The sequence below is a fragment of the Netta rufina genome (assembly GCF_964035555.1).
Source record: "Netta rufina genome assembly, chromosome: 21".
Classification (NCBI taxonomy): domain Eukaryota; kingdom Metazoa; phylum Chordata; class Aves; order Anseriformes; family Anatidae; genus Netta; species Netta rufina.
In genome coordinates this window covers 11261448-11275910 of record NC_140145.1, presented here as the reverse complement: position 1 = coordinate 11275910, position 14463 = coordinate 11261448, and the positions used below count along the sequence as shown (strand labels likewise).

General features: G+C 42.5%; 1 protein-coding gene across 1 annotated transcript; it reads right to left on the bottom strand.

Moving 5' to 3' along the window:
* Positions 1 to 1953: 1953 nt before the first annotated feature.
* Positions 1954 to 10092, bottom strand: WSB1 (WD repeat and SOCS box containing 1). The gene is made up of 9 exons (XM_084299757.1): positions 9936 to 10092; positions 9449 to 9617; positions 8450 to 8718; positions 7874 to 8005; positions 7369 to 7469; positions 5008 to 5180; positions 4537 to 4650; positions 3616 to 3723; positions 1954 to 3106 (listed from the first exon to the last, which is right to left on the bottom strand). Exons 1-9 carry the CDS (start codon positions 9973 to 9975, stop codon positions 2947 to 2949), a joined length of 1266 nt encoding a protein of 421 aa, XP_084155883.1. The 5' UTR covers positions 9976 to 10092; the 3' UTR covers positions 1954 to 2946.
* Between the last annotated feature and the right edge of the window lie 4371 nt (positions 10093 to 14463).

Here is a 14463-nt window from a genome sequence, read left to right as displayed (position 1 = left end):
TAGAAAGCCTCCTGGCAGAAAATTTCATGCCTGGTTGATACTTGTCTCTGCATTTAAGCTGAGATGGGATGTTTTTTGGGGTACAGATCTCACCAGTTCTTCCTTCAGCTGGACAATGTATGAGAAGCCTTCTCTTAATGATAAATATATATATATTAAAAATAAAAAATAAAAAAAAAAAAAAGAGAAATGCTTCAATTTTGTACAATATGTCTATGAAAAATATTGCATCAAATGAATGAGTCAGTAACGTGGTGACACGTATGCTTTCAATTTCCTTGCCAGCAGAGTTTTAGTTCCTGAGGAAGTTCTGTTCCATTGACTTTGTTTTGTAGTAGTCTTTGGAAAGTGGGAAGTTGATTTATGATGTTTGGAAACAGCGTTCAGGGAAATCTTCCTGGAAAGTAGGCCTGGGTGCCTGGACTGAGCTTTCCAGAAGAAAAGATTGCACGCTTGCTATTGGGCATTGTCTTCTGTACACGTGTAAATACAACAAATTGCATTGAGAATGGACTGAAATACCACATCACTTCTCTTTCCCTGTCAGTCCCACACGCAAGTGTTGCCACTTGACTGTGCTGGAGCAATGCAGACATGAAGGAACAGGGATATTTATAGGTTTGGAGTTTTGTTTTGTTCTTTTCAGTTTAAGGCCTGCTGGGCTATGCTCAATAAGAGTTCTTTCTGCCTTGTCAGAGACTTTTTGTACTTCATCCAAGAAAACGAGGACATGATCAGAAAATAAATCCACTAAGACCAGACTGTTGAAGTAGAAAAGTGCCTTTGTAGTTCCAAGGCGTCCCAGTCTCTTAAAATGCTAATAGCATGCCTGAGAATGAAAGAATTGATTTCAGTGTATTTATTGAGTACAGTAGCTGAGCTGGTGGAAGACAGGCGTCTATCATGTAAAAAGATGCATTGCTTGATCACATGAGGTTATGTAATGTCACTTTAATTTTTTAAAGATAAGCAGGAGTTGCACATCTTCCTTCCCTATTAGCTTCAGTCTCTGATTTTCCACGTGGGAATTTCACGCAAATGCAAAGTGCTTACACCAAAGTTGCAAAGCCAAATGCTGTGATTGTTAGACAGCTTTAACTGTACTGGACATTTATTGATCGGGCTGTGATGATTCAGCATCTGGCCTCCTCGTCCAGACTAACCTTGTCCTTCTGTCCAAATAAACAGTGTAATAGAGAAAAAAGAAACACACTTTAACAGGTTTGTGCAAACAGGCCATCAGAAGGTTGCCTTCTCCGCATGGCATGCCTGCCAGCTTCTGTTCAATACGCTGACTTGTGTTCTGGAGAGCTTCTGCTGGATCTCACAGGCAGTAAACTCCCCTGGGATTTGGCACCCAGTTAGAGGAGAGTTACTTCCCATCCCTAAGCAAATGCTTTTTGCACTTTTAGGCCCTGCAGCCCTTCGCCTACCTCTCACCCACCAAGGAAGCCGTGTAGCTGCCGATTATTTAGTGTGCTTAGTTTGTAACAAGGCTGTGGCTACGCGTTCAACAATTTGCATCTTGCTCACAAGTTATACATCAAATACATTACATATTACATCTGCTATACAGCAAATGTGTAATTTAATATTTATGCCCAAAAAAGGGTTTTACCAAAAAAGTACTCTGGAATAATGTGGGTGTAAAAAACAATGTTCAGTTTATGCATTTTTAGAGCCTGTAGCAACCATGGAAGGAGGAGGGTGGCAGTCAGAACTCCCTTTCCTATGTTCTGCACTATTCAGGAGCCTGGGAACACTTACATCACCCTATGCTTTTGACCTGCTCCACATCAAAAGGTTGATCTTGCTGTGGCTCCCCCCCCAAGCTTCACCAAGGCTATGATCCTGAAAAGAAAAACTACCTAACAGCTACAATAGTAAATTCTTAGGAGAACTGTTGCACGCAGACAGTGTTGATAAATCAGCCACTAGACGCAGTATCAGAAACCACTTTTATACAAGTTTTTAATAAAAAAATTCAACAAAAATATATATAATCAGGCATTTTATGCAATGCATACATTCTTTATATCTGCAGGTACAGATAAATAACAGAAGGCAAAAACAAGTATTTTGCTGATCTTTGGCCATTAACCGATAATCACCCTAAACAGATATTATAGGGTCAAGGAATAATAAACTGAGTCTGTAAACTTCTCTCATTACAGACAAAGTATCAGGCAATAATACAGTAGTTAGATTTCTAGAAATGTAAGGAAATATTTCTTTAACACTGCCCAATACTGAAATTTAACCTGTTTTGCTGATATGGAACGTAAGGCCTACTTTTAGCTGACACACAGGCAAAATTCTTGGGTTTACATTAGATATGCTCCATCCCTTACTACCTTAACCTACTTCCCTTCACCATACGTTGCTCTAAAAGGCCAAACTGTACCTCTTCATGAAATAAACTAACATGAATTCGTATTGGTGGATCAGTTTCCTGAACCCCAACCAATGTACATACACACAGAGCAGTTAAGCCTCCTTAAGTCAATATTTTTTCTAACTTGATGTCCCAGAATAATAGCTATGCTTCCACTTTACAGCACAGATGCATCTCATGGCTCTACCAAAGCAATATATACATGATACACATTAAAAATCATAAAAGCAATTTTAAAGGTACACCAATAGCACGTAGCAGCTTATGTCTATGTATGTACATGTTTTCACAGTTATATTTTAGAAAACTGAGAACATCAGGAATACTTTTACTGTGTTTTCTATAAATATTAAAAACTTAACTGTCAGGCATTTTGACAAAATAGTATTTATGATATCACTTTAAATAGCTCTTCAAAACCTGTAGAGTTTTAAGCATAAAGGCTGTGAAGTTTGAGGATTCTTTAAAGTGTTTAGCCAGTTTTAGCAGCTGGGCTGTCTGCCAGTTTGATTTTTTTTTTTTTTTTCTTTTCTCCCCCTCCGTGTGTGTGTTCAAATCTGGTAACAGAGGAACTCCACCACTTTTGATGGGATAGGCAAGTTCTTGACTTGGCTGGTTGGCATCACTCTCCGAATTGCCATACGACATAGGTGTTGGAGACTTGAAACTTGTCTCGGAGTTGCCCAGAAGTACACACTGCCATCCTGTGTCCTGCACAGCAAAAAGGAGTAAATAAACAAACTGAAAAGAAACAACCCCCAACAAACACAACTGTACAATTACCCCACTTGAAAGTTGAAAGATTTCAGTTTGGTACAAATCCTCACATATGTAGTTAGGGGGAAGAAGCTTTAAACAGTTGCTTAGTTCTAGCTAGAGCAGCACAACAACAATGTGCTCATTATCTATGAAAGGCTTGATCTTCCAATAGCTATGCTACCTGCAACAGAATAACTGCACTTGATTTCGTAATGGTAATACTCCAATCCACATTTGTGGGTCTGTATTTTATTTATTCTCAAAGATAAGAAATGGGTTTATCAGCCTCCAGATTTTACTGCTATTCCAGGCACGTTTAAACAAATAGAACCAAAAGTAAAGCAGAGTCGAAAGCATCAAGTTGCAATCAAAGGTATTTTAAGAACACTTAACACAAAAGGTTAAAAACATTGGCTAACTTAAATATTTCAGAGAGGGTGGAGGGAAATGTATATACTTGCCCTGCAGCTAGAACACTGCCATCAGTAGAAAAGGTGCAGCAGAGCCCATTGTTCAGAGGTGCAACTTGTACGGGGTACTCTTCATCAATTCTCCAGAATCTTACCATTCTGAAAAGCAAAGAATGAAGTAGTAAGTTAGAATTAAATGTCTATTCTGATCTCATATTTTCTCTGATGCTGCACTATAAACTGGTCTGATGCAAAATTCAGGCAGTTTTATAAACATTTAGTAAGTATACGATGTGTTTCAGATTTGGCCTGAAGTATTATGACTTCTTCATTCCTGATATTTACTTTGATTTGTATTTCTTCAACCATTCTAGCTCTGCCAATTAAAATAGAAGGTTGCCTTCATCAGCAGAAAATAATAACCTAAAGATTTTCAAAGTCTCTCTTCAATGTCATCATATAAGCTAGGAAATCCCAACAATGCTCATATTAAATTAAAAAAGAAAATAATTAAGCAGTCCTCTTGTAGATAGTTTAATACCCTTGCTGTCATCTTGAGGAAGAATTCTTCATATGCTTAAAATATGGTACTTCAAAACATGAGTTGCATTGTTAGCAGAAATTGAATATCAGGTCACTGAGTACTTTTAATTTAATTTTCAAATCTAAAACTACAAGAGACTTCATTGCATTATTATCTCCTTACATTTACATTGTTTACAACCCCTCTTTTTCTATTTTCAGTTGTTAACACGCTTAAGTTACTCAGATCGTTCACCCTGTACACAATTCATTTTTTTCTACGTTCAGAATGAACATGAACGTGTACCAGACAACTCATCTACTTTTACCAAGACCACTAAACATCATTTCCCAATTAAAAAAAAAAAAAAAAAAAGCTGACGTTATTTAAAAGTTCATATCATATGGGAAGAATTAAAGGAGTCCCAACAAATCTTTCTTCATACTTACTTATCATCAGCGAGGCTTGCAATATGTAGTCCATCGTGACTAAAAGATACTGATCTAACCCAGCGGTCATTTGCACCTCCAGCAAATATTGGAGTAGGAGGGGGAAACAGATGCCTGGAGATAAAGAGAAACTTAGCTAACATCATATTTAAGAACTATGGAATGTTTTCCTTCAGCTCTGACTGGTAAAAATGAGGGAGAAAAAAATTGATTGAGTATTTTAACTATGAAATCAGGAGTGCATATTGAACTATTGTATATTTTTTAGTACTGAACATTTCAGCTTTATTGAAAATGCATGAATTTTTTCTCAGAGGAAAAACTCTGCTGTTCTACCATTTTAGGATTTCCATCAACCACTGTTACGATTTTCTCCCAGGTCTAGTTATCAGTTAGTTGCATGAAACCATTTATCTTTAGCAGTCACCTTCATTCTAGGAGAAAGTTTCCAGATTTGACTAGTTCACTTACCCAAAATCCATAAGAATAACTCCAATATATGGATCCCAGACATAGACACGAGTATCGTAAGATGCAGTAGCCAGTAAAGCTCCATCAGGAGAAAACTCACAAGCTACAACATCATTGTGATGTCCTTCAAGTTTCCGTATCATGGAGTATTTATCCATATCCCAGAGAAAAACCTGCAATTAAATAAGCTAATGTTATAGCTCTGCTCAAAGAAGCAATTATACATTTACTTTATTTATTTATTTATTTTAAAGTATAGCTGCTAGTCTTATTTAGGATTATATTAAAATCAGGCATTATGAATTACTACAATTAAGAAATATGCTCAGTGTCATACTCAGATTAAAATCAATTTTTTAAAAAAATAATTAAAGCAGACATGCAAGTTCTAATTCAAGTTTGTTAAATGTTATTAACAAAATAAGCCAAAATATAAGATAAAGGCAACACGATTTAACCATATAGCTTACTGAAATTCATGTATTACAAAACTATTTTATTAAAATATGCAGAAATAAATAGGGTTAAACTCTACGGTCCCCTCTTTTCAGTAACTACCAAAATTTTAAGAAATATACAGACAGAAAACGTAAGGTTAACATATTGTTACTCCAGTGGCATCCCTTTGAGTTTAAGATCACTTGTTTACAATTGGCTTGGATCACCAACGTCAGCCTAGGAAGAGAAACAGATACTGCAAGCAAAGAGAATTTTCACAGCCAAAAGTTACGTCTTTGGCAAAACAACAGGGAAGTCTAACCACATTATTAGAAAGAATTTACGCATTTTAAATCAAGTCAACAATTAAAAAAAACACAAAACATTAAGCTTACAATTTACACGGCCAATTGCATATTGTATTATAAACATTGGTAAAAGATTATAATATTCTGGGATTTTACATGCAGTTGTACATTATATATAATCAAAATGAAGACTGTGCAGAATTACTTCATAGAACGAACTATATGTACTGAATCATAAGTTTATAGAAAATGTCTTTAGCATAAAATATATCCCTGAAAGAGCTCATTAGGGTTCTTGATTTTTTTCCCTTGACTCAGTCTTACTGCACAGATTAAGTGCAGGCATCTTGGATAAATATGTATGTTTGACCAAAGCAAACATGGCCTTAGTGCCTCACATACTTCCTACAACTGAACCATTTTACAATCAGTTATAAACGTGTTGACCAATTCCTCTAAGACCCCAACATTCCATAGAACTGGAAACTACATTTTAGGAGTCAGTGTGTTTCACTGCTGGGAAAATTAAAAAAAAAAAGAAAAAAGAAAGAAAGAAAGCAGAAAGTGGACATCAACCAGCACCTGCGTACGTACAGTACACCTTGCAGTCGAATGCAAGGTTACTTCATCCTATGGTAAAGTTCGCCCCCAGCCTGGTAGCCAGAGATGCCACTCTTTCTGCCCAGCTAACACCATTGTGCTCCTGTGTGAGTGGTGCCAGCTTAACCTCAATCACACCAATATTGCTGCCACCACCTGTGACAGGGAAAGCAAGAAGCTTATGGAAAACACAAAGCCTAAAGATATCAATGTATACATCCACATCTGCTCTATTTAAAGAAAAAACAAAACCCCAAACTCAACTATTCTCTATCAGATCTGCACTGATAACTTAAAGTATAAAATGCATTCGAACAGTCAACCATACAAAGTAGTACTCAGTGATTGAATTGTGATTTTTATTCAGCATTGCTAGGCTCCATTAAACTACCCAAAAAGCCCCTGTTACTAAACTGAATTCCCTTTGCTGTTTTATCCTAATTCTTCAGTGCCAAGAAAAGCAGCTTATTGTATGCGTGCTTTACCTGCACTGCTTTCAGTTCTCTAGCAGGGCATTACAATACAGCTGTAAACAAAACCACTATGCTGTTCTTCGTTCTACATCTTTTAGACACATTAGTGCCATTTGTATTTGAGAACACGTAGAAGCATTTTTGTTCAGCAGGAGATACCATGACTGGCTCAGACTTTGGAAAGTCCTTTTCATTGAGCAGGAAATAGAAACAATAAAAATCAACAATACAATAGTTTTATGCATTAGTCTAAGTATCTTTTAACACTGGAAGCTTTAGTCTTCTTTGATTTTATACTATGAACATGTGCAGGACTATTGCTCAAAAAATGCTTAAAGTTTCTTCAACTAAAAGCAATGCAAATTCAATTCATAAATCAGTGTCTTAACGCACCATTTGCTAGTTTAATTTCATGCACTTTTACATCATCATAAAACATTAGAGGTTCATGACACCGAGCACAAGCTTAATGTTAACTGAGATTTAAAATGATTATGCATACAATTCAGTAGATTTAATGAACAAGAAACTCTGACACATACTGCTTTACTAGCTCCAACAGAACAGAGAATGGAAGAGTCTGGAGAGAATGCACAACCATATACCCAATTCTGATGTCCTCTCAACACTTTCATCATATTTCCTGGGGGGGAAAAAAAAAAAAGACATTCTAATCCCATAAGAATTGATTAAATATTACACATTCAATATGAAAAATATTTCCTATTTTTTCTTTTTAAAATTTTATGCTCTTTCCTAACAAGATCTTGCAGTGTCAGTCTACACAGGAATAAATATTCTGCAGCTTCTAAATCCTAGGTCCCTGTTAAAAAGTCACTTCATGTACTGTTTTAACTCAATACCAGCTTGTACCTTTAGAGTACATATAGATATATAGATAAAGAATTTCGAGAGGACATGCAGATTCAGAGACTAACAGAAGGACTTTTTTGAAAAGAAAGCCTGACCTGTGTTTATAGCAATAAATGAGGAAAGTATGTGCATGTTTCTCCTATGTGTTACAGCAGATGAACTTAAAATGCGTACCATCATCTTTCAGGTCCCACACTCTCAGTGTTTTGTCTCTGGATGCAGACACTAAAATCAGGCTGCCATCTGGGGCAAAGGTTAAATCTCTAACAACTTCTGTATGGTCCATCAGGTTAAGGAGGAGTTTTCCTGTTTCGTGAAAACAATATTTGAAACAATATTAACTTTTTAAAAAACACAAGGTACTTGCTGACATACGTCCTTCCCCATACTCAAGGACAGAGTAACTTCTTGTTGTTAAAGTTTCCTTTGCTTGAAAGTATTCCAAAACTACAATCCAGAAGAACATTTTGGACTAAGCAACCAATATGCCTGAAATTAATCACATACTTAGCCATTTTGGAGCACCAAGGCTTTCTCTTACATCACTTATATCTCAAAGCATGACCTGAGTCTGTTCCTTCCTCTAGCAGTATCCGATGTCCCTAGTTGCACTTCATTATTTTAAAAATATTTAAATTGTATTCAAGAGTCAACTCCCAATTACAATTCTGTAAACATTTTTTTCTAAGTATTGACGTTACTACTGCATGAAGTGACACTGACACACCAATTTCCCCTCGCACACTCTACCTGTATATACATCCCATATCTTGATGCGCCCATTGTTCAAGCCTGTTGCAAGTAGAAGCTGGTCTTGCCCAAATTTGAAACGATGCCATTCTATATTCACACAGCGGCTCTGCTTCTCAGGCACTGAAGACCCAAAAGCAAGACTCCATACAATATCACCACAGTCTATTATATGTTCACAGGGCTTGTTTTTCTGACCACTGTCACTGTTCTGTCTTGGAAGTCTTGTACTGATAGAATTTGCAACATTCTTTGTGCCATGCAACAAGCTGCAAAACAAACAAGGAAAATATAAAGAGCCTTTAAAAATAAGTAGCTACATATCGTGTGACATTCAGAATGCAATAGAACAGAAAGGTCTTTAATATGTAATGAAATCTGTGAGTTGCCATGATGCACATTCTGGAGGCATGTAAGAATGCATTTTCATTTTCAAATTATAAAAGCTGGGTTTTCTTATAACTATCAAGAATTATTAACCCCTGGAAAACTTCTACAAAGACTGTCCATGTCTTTACCTCTGTAGAAAGCAACATATTAACTTAACTCACTCTGGAAAACTGCTAGATACTAACTTCATTAAAATGTAACCTACAACTGAAAAATAAAACATCTTTTGGAACTTAACTTTCACTCTAAAGTGAATAATAATGGGTCTGCCTTTAAGTAAATTCCTAAAAGGTAAAAATAAAATAGCTTTCTGATAGGAAATGTAGAAGTCCAGATCTGCTTCAGTTTTCAAAATTCCACGTTCATTTTAAATTCCACTTCTTTTAGAGCACTTGACTGAATTGGTAAGTCACTCCGCTGTGAAGTTGCAATACAATCATTTCTCTGGCTGGCCACAGAGAACGGGATAATGGCTGGTACTTTAAAGAACTAGTTTTTCCCTAAGATGTCAAGGCTTAAAGAGACAATATAGGAGTTTGAATCTATTAAATGTTATCTTCTATTTGGAAATTCATAAGCGTTTCAGCTTAAGAGCCATGTGGTTCTTACAAGTTATTAAGGCACTGGGACCAGGGGACCAGCTTCACTATGCGATGTCCTTGCGACCACGCAAAGTAAGATCCATCGGGAGCAAAGGCGACAGTCCAGTTCTCACGGCCACACTTCTTGTCAAAAGGAGAAGTGGGGGCTAAGAGCTCTCCTACAGTACGGGACCGTGCTGCAAGGAAAACAAAATAGAAATTCCAGTAAGAAACTCAGCATGCTTTAAAAAGTTACCGAGGAACCAGGCCAAACGTTCATCATTTTGCTTTTACGGCGAGTCCCTAGGGCCGAGCAGCCGGCCCCGCACAGGCACCGGGGCCTCGGCTGCCCCGCGAGGGGGGCAACGCGGGCGAGCGGCCGGTCCCCGGCGGCCCCCGGCCCCGCCACGATCGCGGCCGCCCGGTGCCCGGTTGGGAGCCCGGCGGCCCCCCCCGCGCCCCGCCCGGCCCCCCCCATCCCCCGGCCAGCTCGGCCCGTCCCGGCCGCCCCTCACCGATGAGCTTCTCGTTGACCCTCGGGGGAAAGCTGGCCATCGACGGGGCCGCCCTTCGGAACGGCTGGGGCGCGGAGCGGGGACCTGCGGCGGGAGCGAGAGCGGCTGAGGGACAGCGACCGAGCGACCGCCGCTGTCCGGGGCGCAGGCACTGGGACAAAATGGCGGCGGCCGCGCGGGGAGGAGCGCGGCGGGGAGGGGCGGCCTCGCCCCGCGGGCGGGCGGCCTCCTCACGGCCTCCTCACTGCCTCCTCACGGCCTCCTCGGCCCTCGGAGCCTCGTCCCATCCTGCCCGCACCCCTGGCGTGCTAAATTCCAGTCTGCCCGGGAGGAGGACCGGGCTGTGGTGCTGTCGTGGCGAGGCCCGCGGGTGCTGCCCATTTTAGCCACCCCCTGGTCACCTCTTGACTCTGGTAGCGGGCTCAGCCTGCACCAGCCCGGCTGGCCAAACCCGGGGGTGCACAGCATGGAGAAAAACCGCAGCAGCCCCCCCGAATTGCAGTCAGGAGGCTTTTTATAGCCGCTGTTGGGGCCGTGTACTGGTGAGGTTCAGTGGGTGCGCTGCAGGGTCCTCAGATGGGATACGAAACGTCCCAACACGGCCGAAGCGCCCCACCAGCTGCAGTTAGCATTGCTGCCTCCCTGCCTTGGACAGAGGTCATCACCATTATCTGCTGAGGCACGCTGTGACATCTTCTGTGGCTGCTGACTGTGGGACTGCAAGGCAACACGTAAAACAAAAAGTATGCGAAAGCTGACATGAGTGCATTGCAGAACGCGTGTGTGGTGCTGACCTGCACACTCGATTCTAGCTTCACTAGCCAGGCGCCAGAAAATTCTTGGCATTTTCCTACTCTCCTGATGTTTCGTTGTAAAACTGTGCAGTTCACTGTCTAGATCCAGCATGATCTGATTTATGCTCAACTTTTAAATGTATAGTTAGGGTTAATGGGGTTGCCCTTAAACTACTTGTTCCTGAGGCCACCTCATTCTGTGTGGTCTTGTCTTAATGTCTGGGTGTTCTTTCCCCATCCTTTTTCCCCTTCTCCTTTTACACACCTAAGTTCTGCCCCTCTTCTAAGACTTGGTGACTCTTTCCGTGCTCTCTCTGTACTTCAAGACAGCACGTAGTATAATTAACTGCAGCTAATAACTATGATCCCATTCCGTAGTGGCCCTGCTGGTGGAAACACTGCAATAGCCATAGGGATCAGCTGTTCTGTAGCAACAGGAATTACCCTTGTGTAATCAAGGCCAGTGGAGCATTTTTTAAATCATTTAGAGAAACAATGTCAAAGAAAGGAGCAGGAAGAAGTTCTGAATATCTCTGGTGGTCCAAACAGTAGCATGGATTAACACCAGTCTGTGTGGTGCTCTCAGCCCATCCTAGCACTGATCTATCCCAGGCCTTCCCAGCAGCGTAGTGCTGCTCCTGCTCTACCCGTCCTCTGCTGCTGCAGATGGAAGAGCCCTGCCCAGCTGTCTCCACATAACAAGGCAGATTCGTAGGCATTGTGAAATGCTGCCTTGGAGTTACACGAGTTGTGAACGTTTGAACCAGGCCAGCTCGTAGCTGAGATGACTCACGTTGTAAGAGTTCTCCTGGGGGCCCGAGCCTCCCCCACAGCCAGGATAAGGCTGGGTTCTGTTTGCTTACCTTGGGGGGGCTGGTACAGCCGGGAAAGATAGCAGTCAGGTTACGCAGCTTTGGAGGACTGTTGCCATGTTACTGGCCTTCTTGTTCACTTTTTTTAAAAAAGCGAAGTATTTGTCAACTTATTATTTCTGTAAGTTCCTGTATTTTTGTAAGTTCTGCTTCAGTAGTTGGTGTTTCCTCTTCAGCATGCTTTCTGTTCACTCATGTAATAGATCCGAGGGCCAGAAAAGATGATTGCTCAGCCTGGTCTCTGTGTGACACAGGAATCGCTGTGACCTGGGGCACTGTCTGGCAGTGAGGGTTTCCAGCAGCTACCCCATTGTTCAGCCTGTACAACACCGCGGTCCAGCTGCCAGTCTTTGACCTTCCCAGGCCGTAGTTTGTGTCTTATGGACGCAGAGACAAATTGTGATGTGTAAAGTCCCAGGTTTTTGCAAGTGCATTAGAAATTGTTTGGTGTCACAGGCTGTCCTGGGGACATTGCCAACACCTTCTCTCTTCGTGCCTGCCTGGACGGGCTGTTGTCTTATGTCTGAGGCCAGGTAGCAGAGGTGGAAGGCTGGGTTCTGTCTGCACGCTGCCAACCGAACCATTCTGGCCAGTATCTTTTTAAAAATCAGTCAAACCTCGGAGAGAGAAAGAACCCACGCTTTGCTTCTCAGAGCCCTTGCCATACTTATTGTCCTTGTAAGTGCAGCAAACTGGATGATTTTTTGGATGGTTTTCGCTGCGGGTTCCTGGTGAGGCATAGCTGTGGAATCAGGGGTGGCACCAGGCCGCATACCCCACACAGTCACATGTTGCGAGGGCCTGTAAGACCGTGCGATGACTCAGGGCTGATTTATGTGTTTTCCATTATCCTCCATTGCGGATGCAGCTGCCAAGTCTGCACAGCACTGTTCAGCTGGGGGGCTAATAAGCTCAGTGCCATCTTTCTCCATCAAGACTTTGCACACTGCTATAAGCTTTCACAAATGAAAGAGGACTTTTGTTGTCTGCCTGTCTTAAATACTTTCAAAGATCCAGGTTACGGGGCTTTTCCTCAGGCTGCTGAAACACCAGAATCTGCTTATTCCACATTCCTGTGTACTGCCACGGTGAATCTGGTTACACAAATTGCATTTGTTTTTTCTTTGAAATTTTTAACTGATTTATGATCCGTGTTTTTAATCAGCTTTGTGGAAGTCTTTTTGACTCATGCAGTTACCAGGCTGGACGAGGCAATCCATCTGAAATCGGGGTGCATTCCAACTAAGGGACTGTGCTGCCCGTATAGAACGGGGCTGTATGCGTTTGTCGTTCTATCTGGAGTTGTGAAAGGAGTGGAGGTGTCTGCGTCACGCGTCTCTGCCTCCTGGGCACGTGCAGGACTCTCAGCAGGGCTCTTGCAGTGCTTCATTTCCATTGCTGTGGCTTTCTGCTGGAAGGTTTCCGCCATGGAGAGGCCGTTCCGTTCGTTCCTGTTAATGAATCCTAGTATGGATCGGCAGGGAATATTGATCACAGTTTCCACCCATGCTCTGCCCGCTGTGCAGATCCCCGTTGGGTTTGTGCAGGCTGTCCCAGCGAGGGTTCCTGTTCGGGGACCACCGGCCTGCGTTTCTGTTGTGGTTGTTTGGATCGTACACAGACCTCTGGAAGCCAGCTCAGCCCAGGGAGTGTCAAATACATGGCAAAGGACTAGAAAAGCCCATGGTGCTTTTCAGGCCCAGGGCTTCTGCCCCTCCTCTCCACAGCTGCCCTTCTGCGGAGTACCCATGGCAAATGGCAGGTGAGGGGACACTGCAGGGCAGTGACATCAGGCCCAGCAGCTGATCCGTGCAGTAGTGCATGCATCCCGGTGGTCCGGCTGTCATTAAAAATGCACTATTTATAGTCTACGCTGTTAATAATTCACAAGCTCCTGTTTGTTTTGAGCCTCCTTGAGTCAGAGAAAGTTCAGCGTGAGTTTGTGGAAGCAGAAGAGAAGGTGAAAGGGAAAAGCAGAATGGAGAAAGAGGGCAGCAAGGGTTGAAGAAAAAAAGGGGCTGCAGCAAGCAGAGAGCCGCAGAGCAGTTGTGCTGCTGGGGGGATGAAGGCGCCGTCAGCAGCCCAGAACAGCCCAGCTGCCCTCAGCACTGCAGCACACGCTGCAAAACCCATCACTGGTACCCGAGTGGTTAATCTGTAAGGGCCGGCTAAAAGGGAGTTCTGGGGAGGAGCTGCGCAGATGGAATATCAGAGAGAGACAGGATGGATTTTTTTCTCTGCATTCTTCTGGTCTCCTAGGGTTTTCTTCATTTTTGGACCACATCTTTGTGATATAGTGAATAGAGCAGATGGCTTACTGTGCATGGCGAGTTCAGGACTTCCACTGGGAGTAGCTGCTCTGCAGTGAGGGAGGCAGAGGTTCGGGTTTGTTCTCTTGGTTCAAAACCATTCCTTGTTGGAAGCTGCCCATGGGTGTTGTGCCTCATCAGAGGGCCTGTCAGGAACATCTGCGCTAAATTTACCCGCTGAAGCTACCAGAGCTGTTATCTCAGATGGCTGAAGGTCACGATGAGCGTGTTGAACTTGAGTTGTCCTAAACAGTGATAGCAGTCAAGGGTCTCTGGACCACAGGGAGAGCAGGGCAGCCTCAGCCGCTGCGCTGTGCCCGCACCCTGGTACATGCCGGGCTGAGCTCCCAGCTCCCAGCACCGCAGTGCTGGCAGGGGAGGTGCTCGTTCCTCTTTGATACGGAACAGGAGGATGTGTGCAGCTGACGTTTTGGTCTGCAAGAAGCCTTGTCTGCCACGTTTGAAAGGACCTTTCTTGGACGGCTTGTTCTGTCCTGCGTTTTGTTCCCTGCTCCTGATAGCACGGTGCAGTTAAACGTCTTGGCCAGAGCCT

Excerpts from the sequence above, each read along its gene's own strand:
- WSB1 (XM_084299757.1), bottom strand. The coding sequence starts at position 9,975 with ATGGCCAGCTTTCCCCCGAGGGTCAACGAGAAGCTCATCG. Across the intron at positions 8,006-8,449 it reads GATATGGGATGTATATACAG|GAAAACTCCTCCTTAACCTG; the intron begins GTAGAGTGTGCG and ends TTCACGAAACAG. Across the intron at positions 5,181-7,368 it reads CTGTTGGAGCTAGTAAAGCA|GTTTTTCTCTGGGATATGGA; the intron begins GTATGTGTCAGA and ends ATTTAATTGCAG.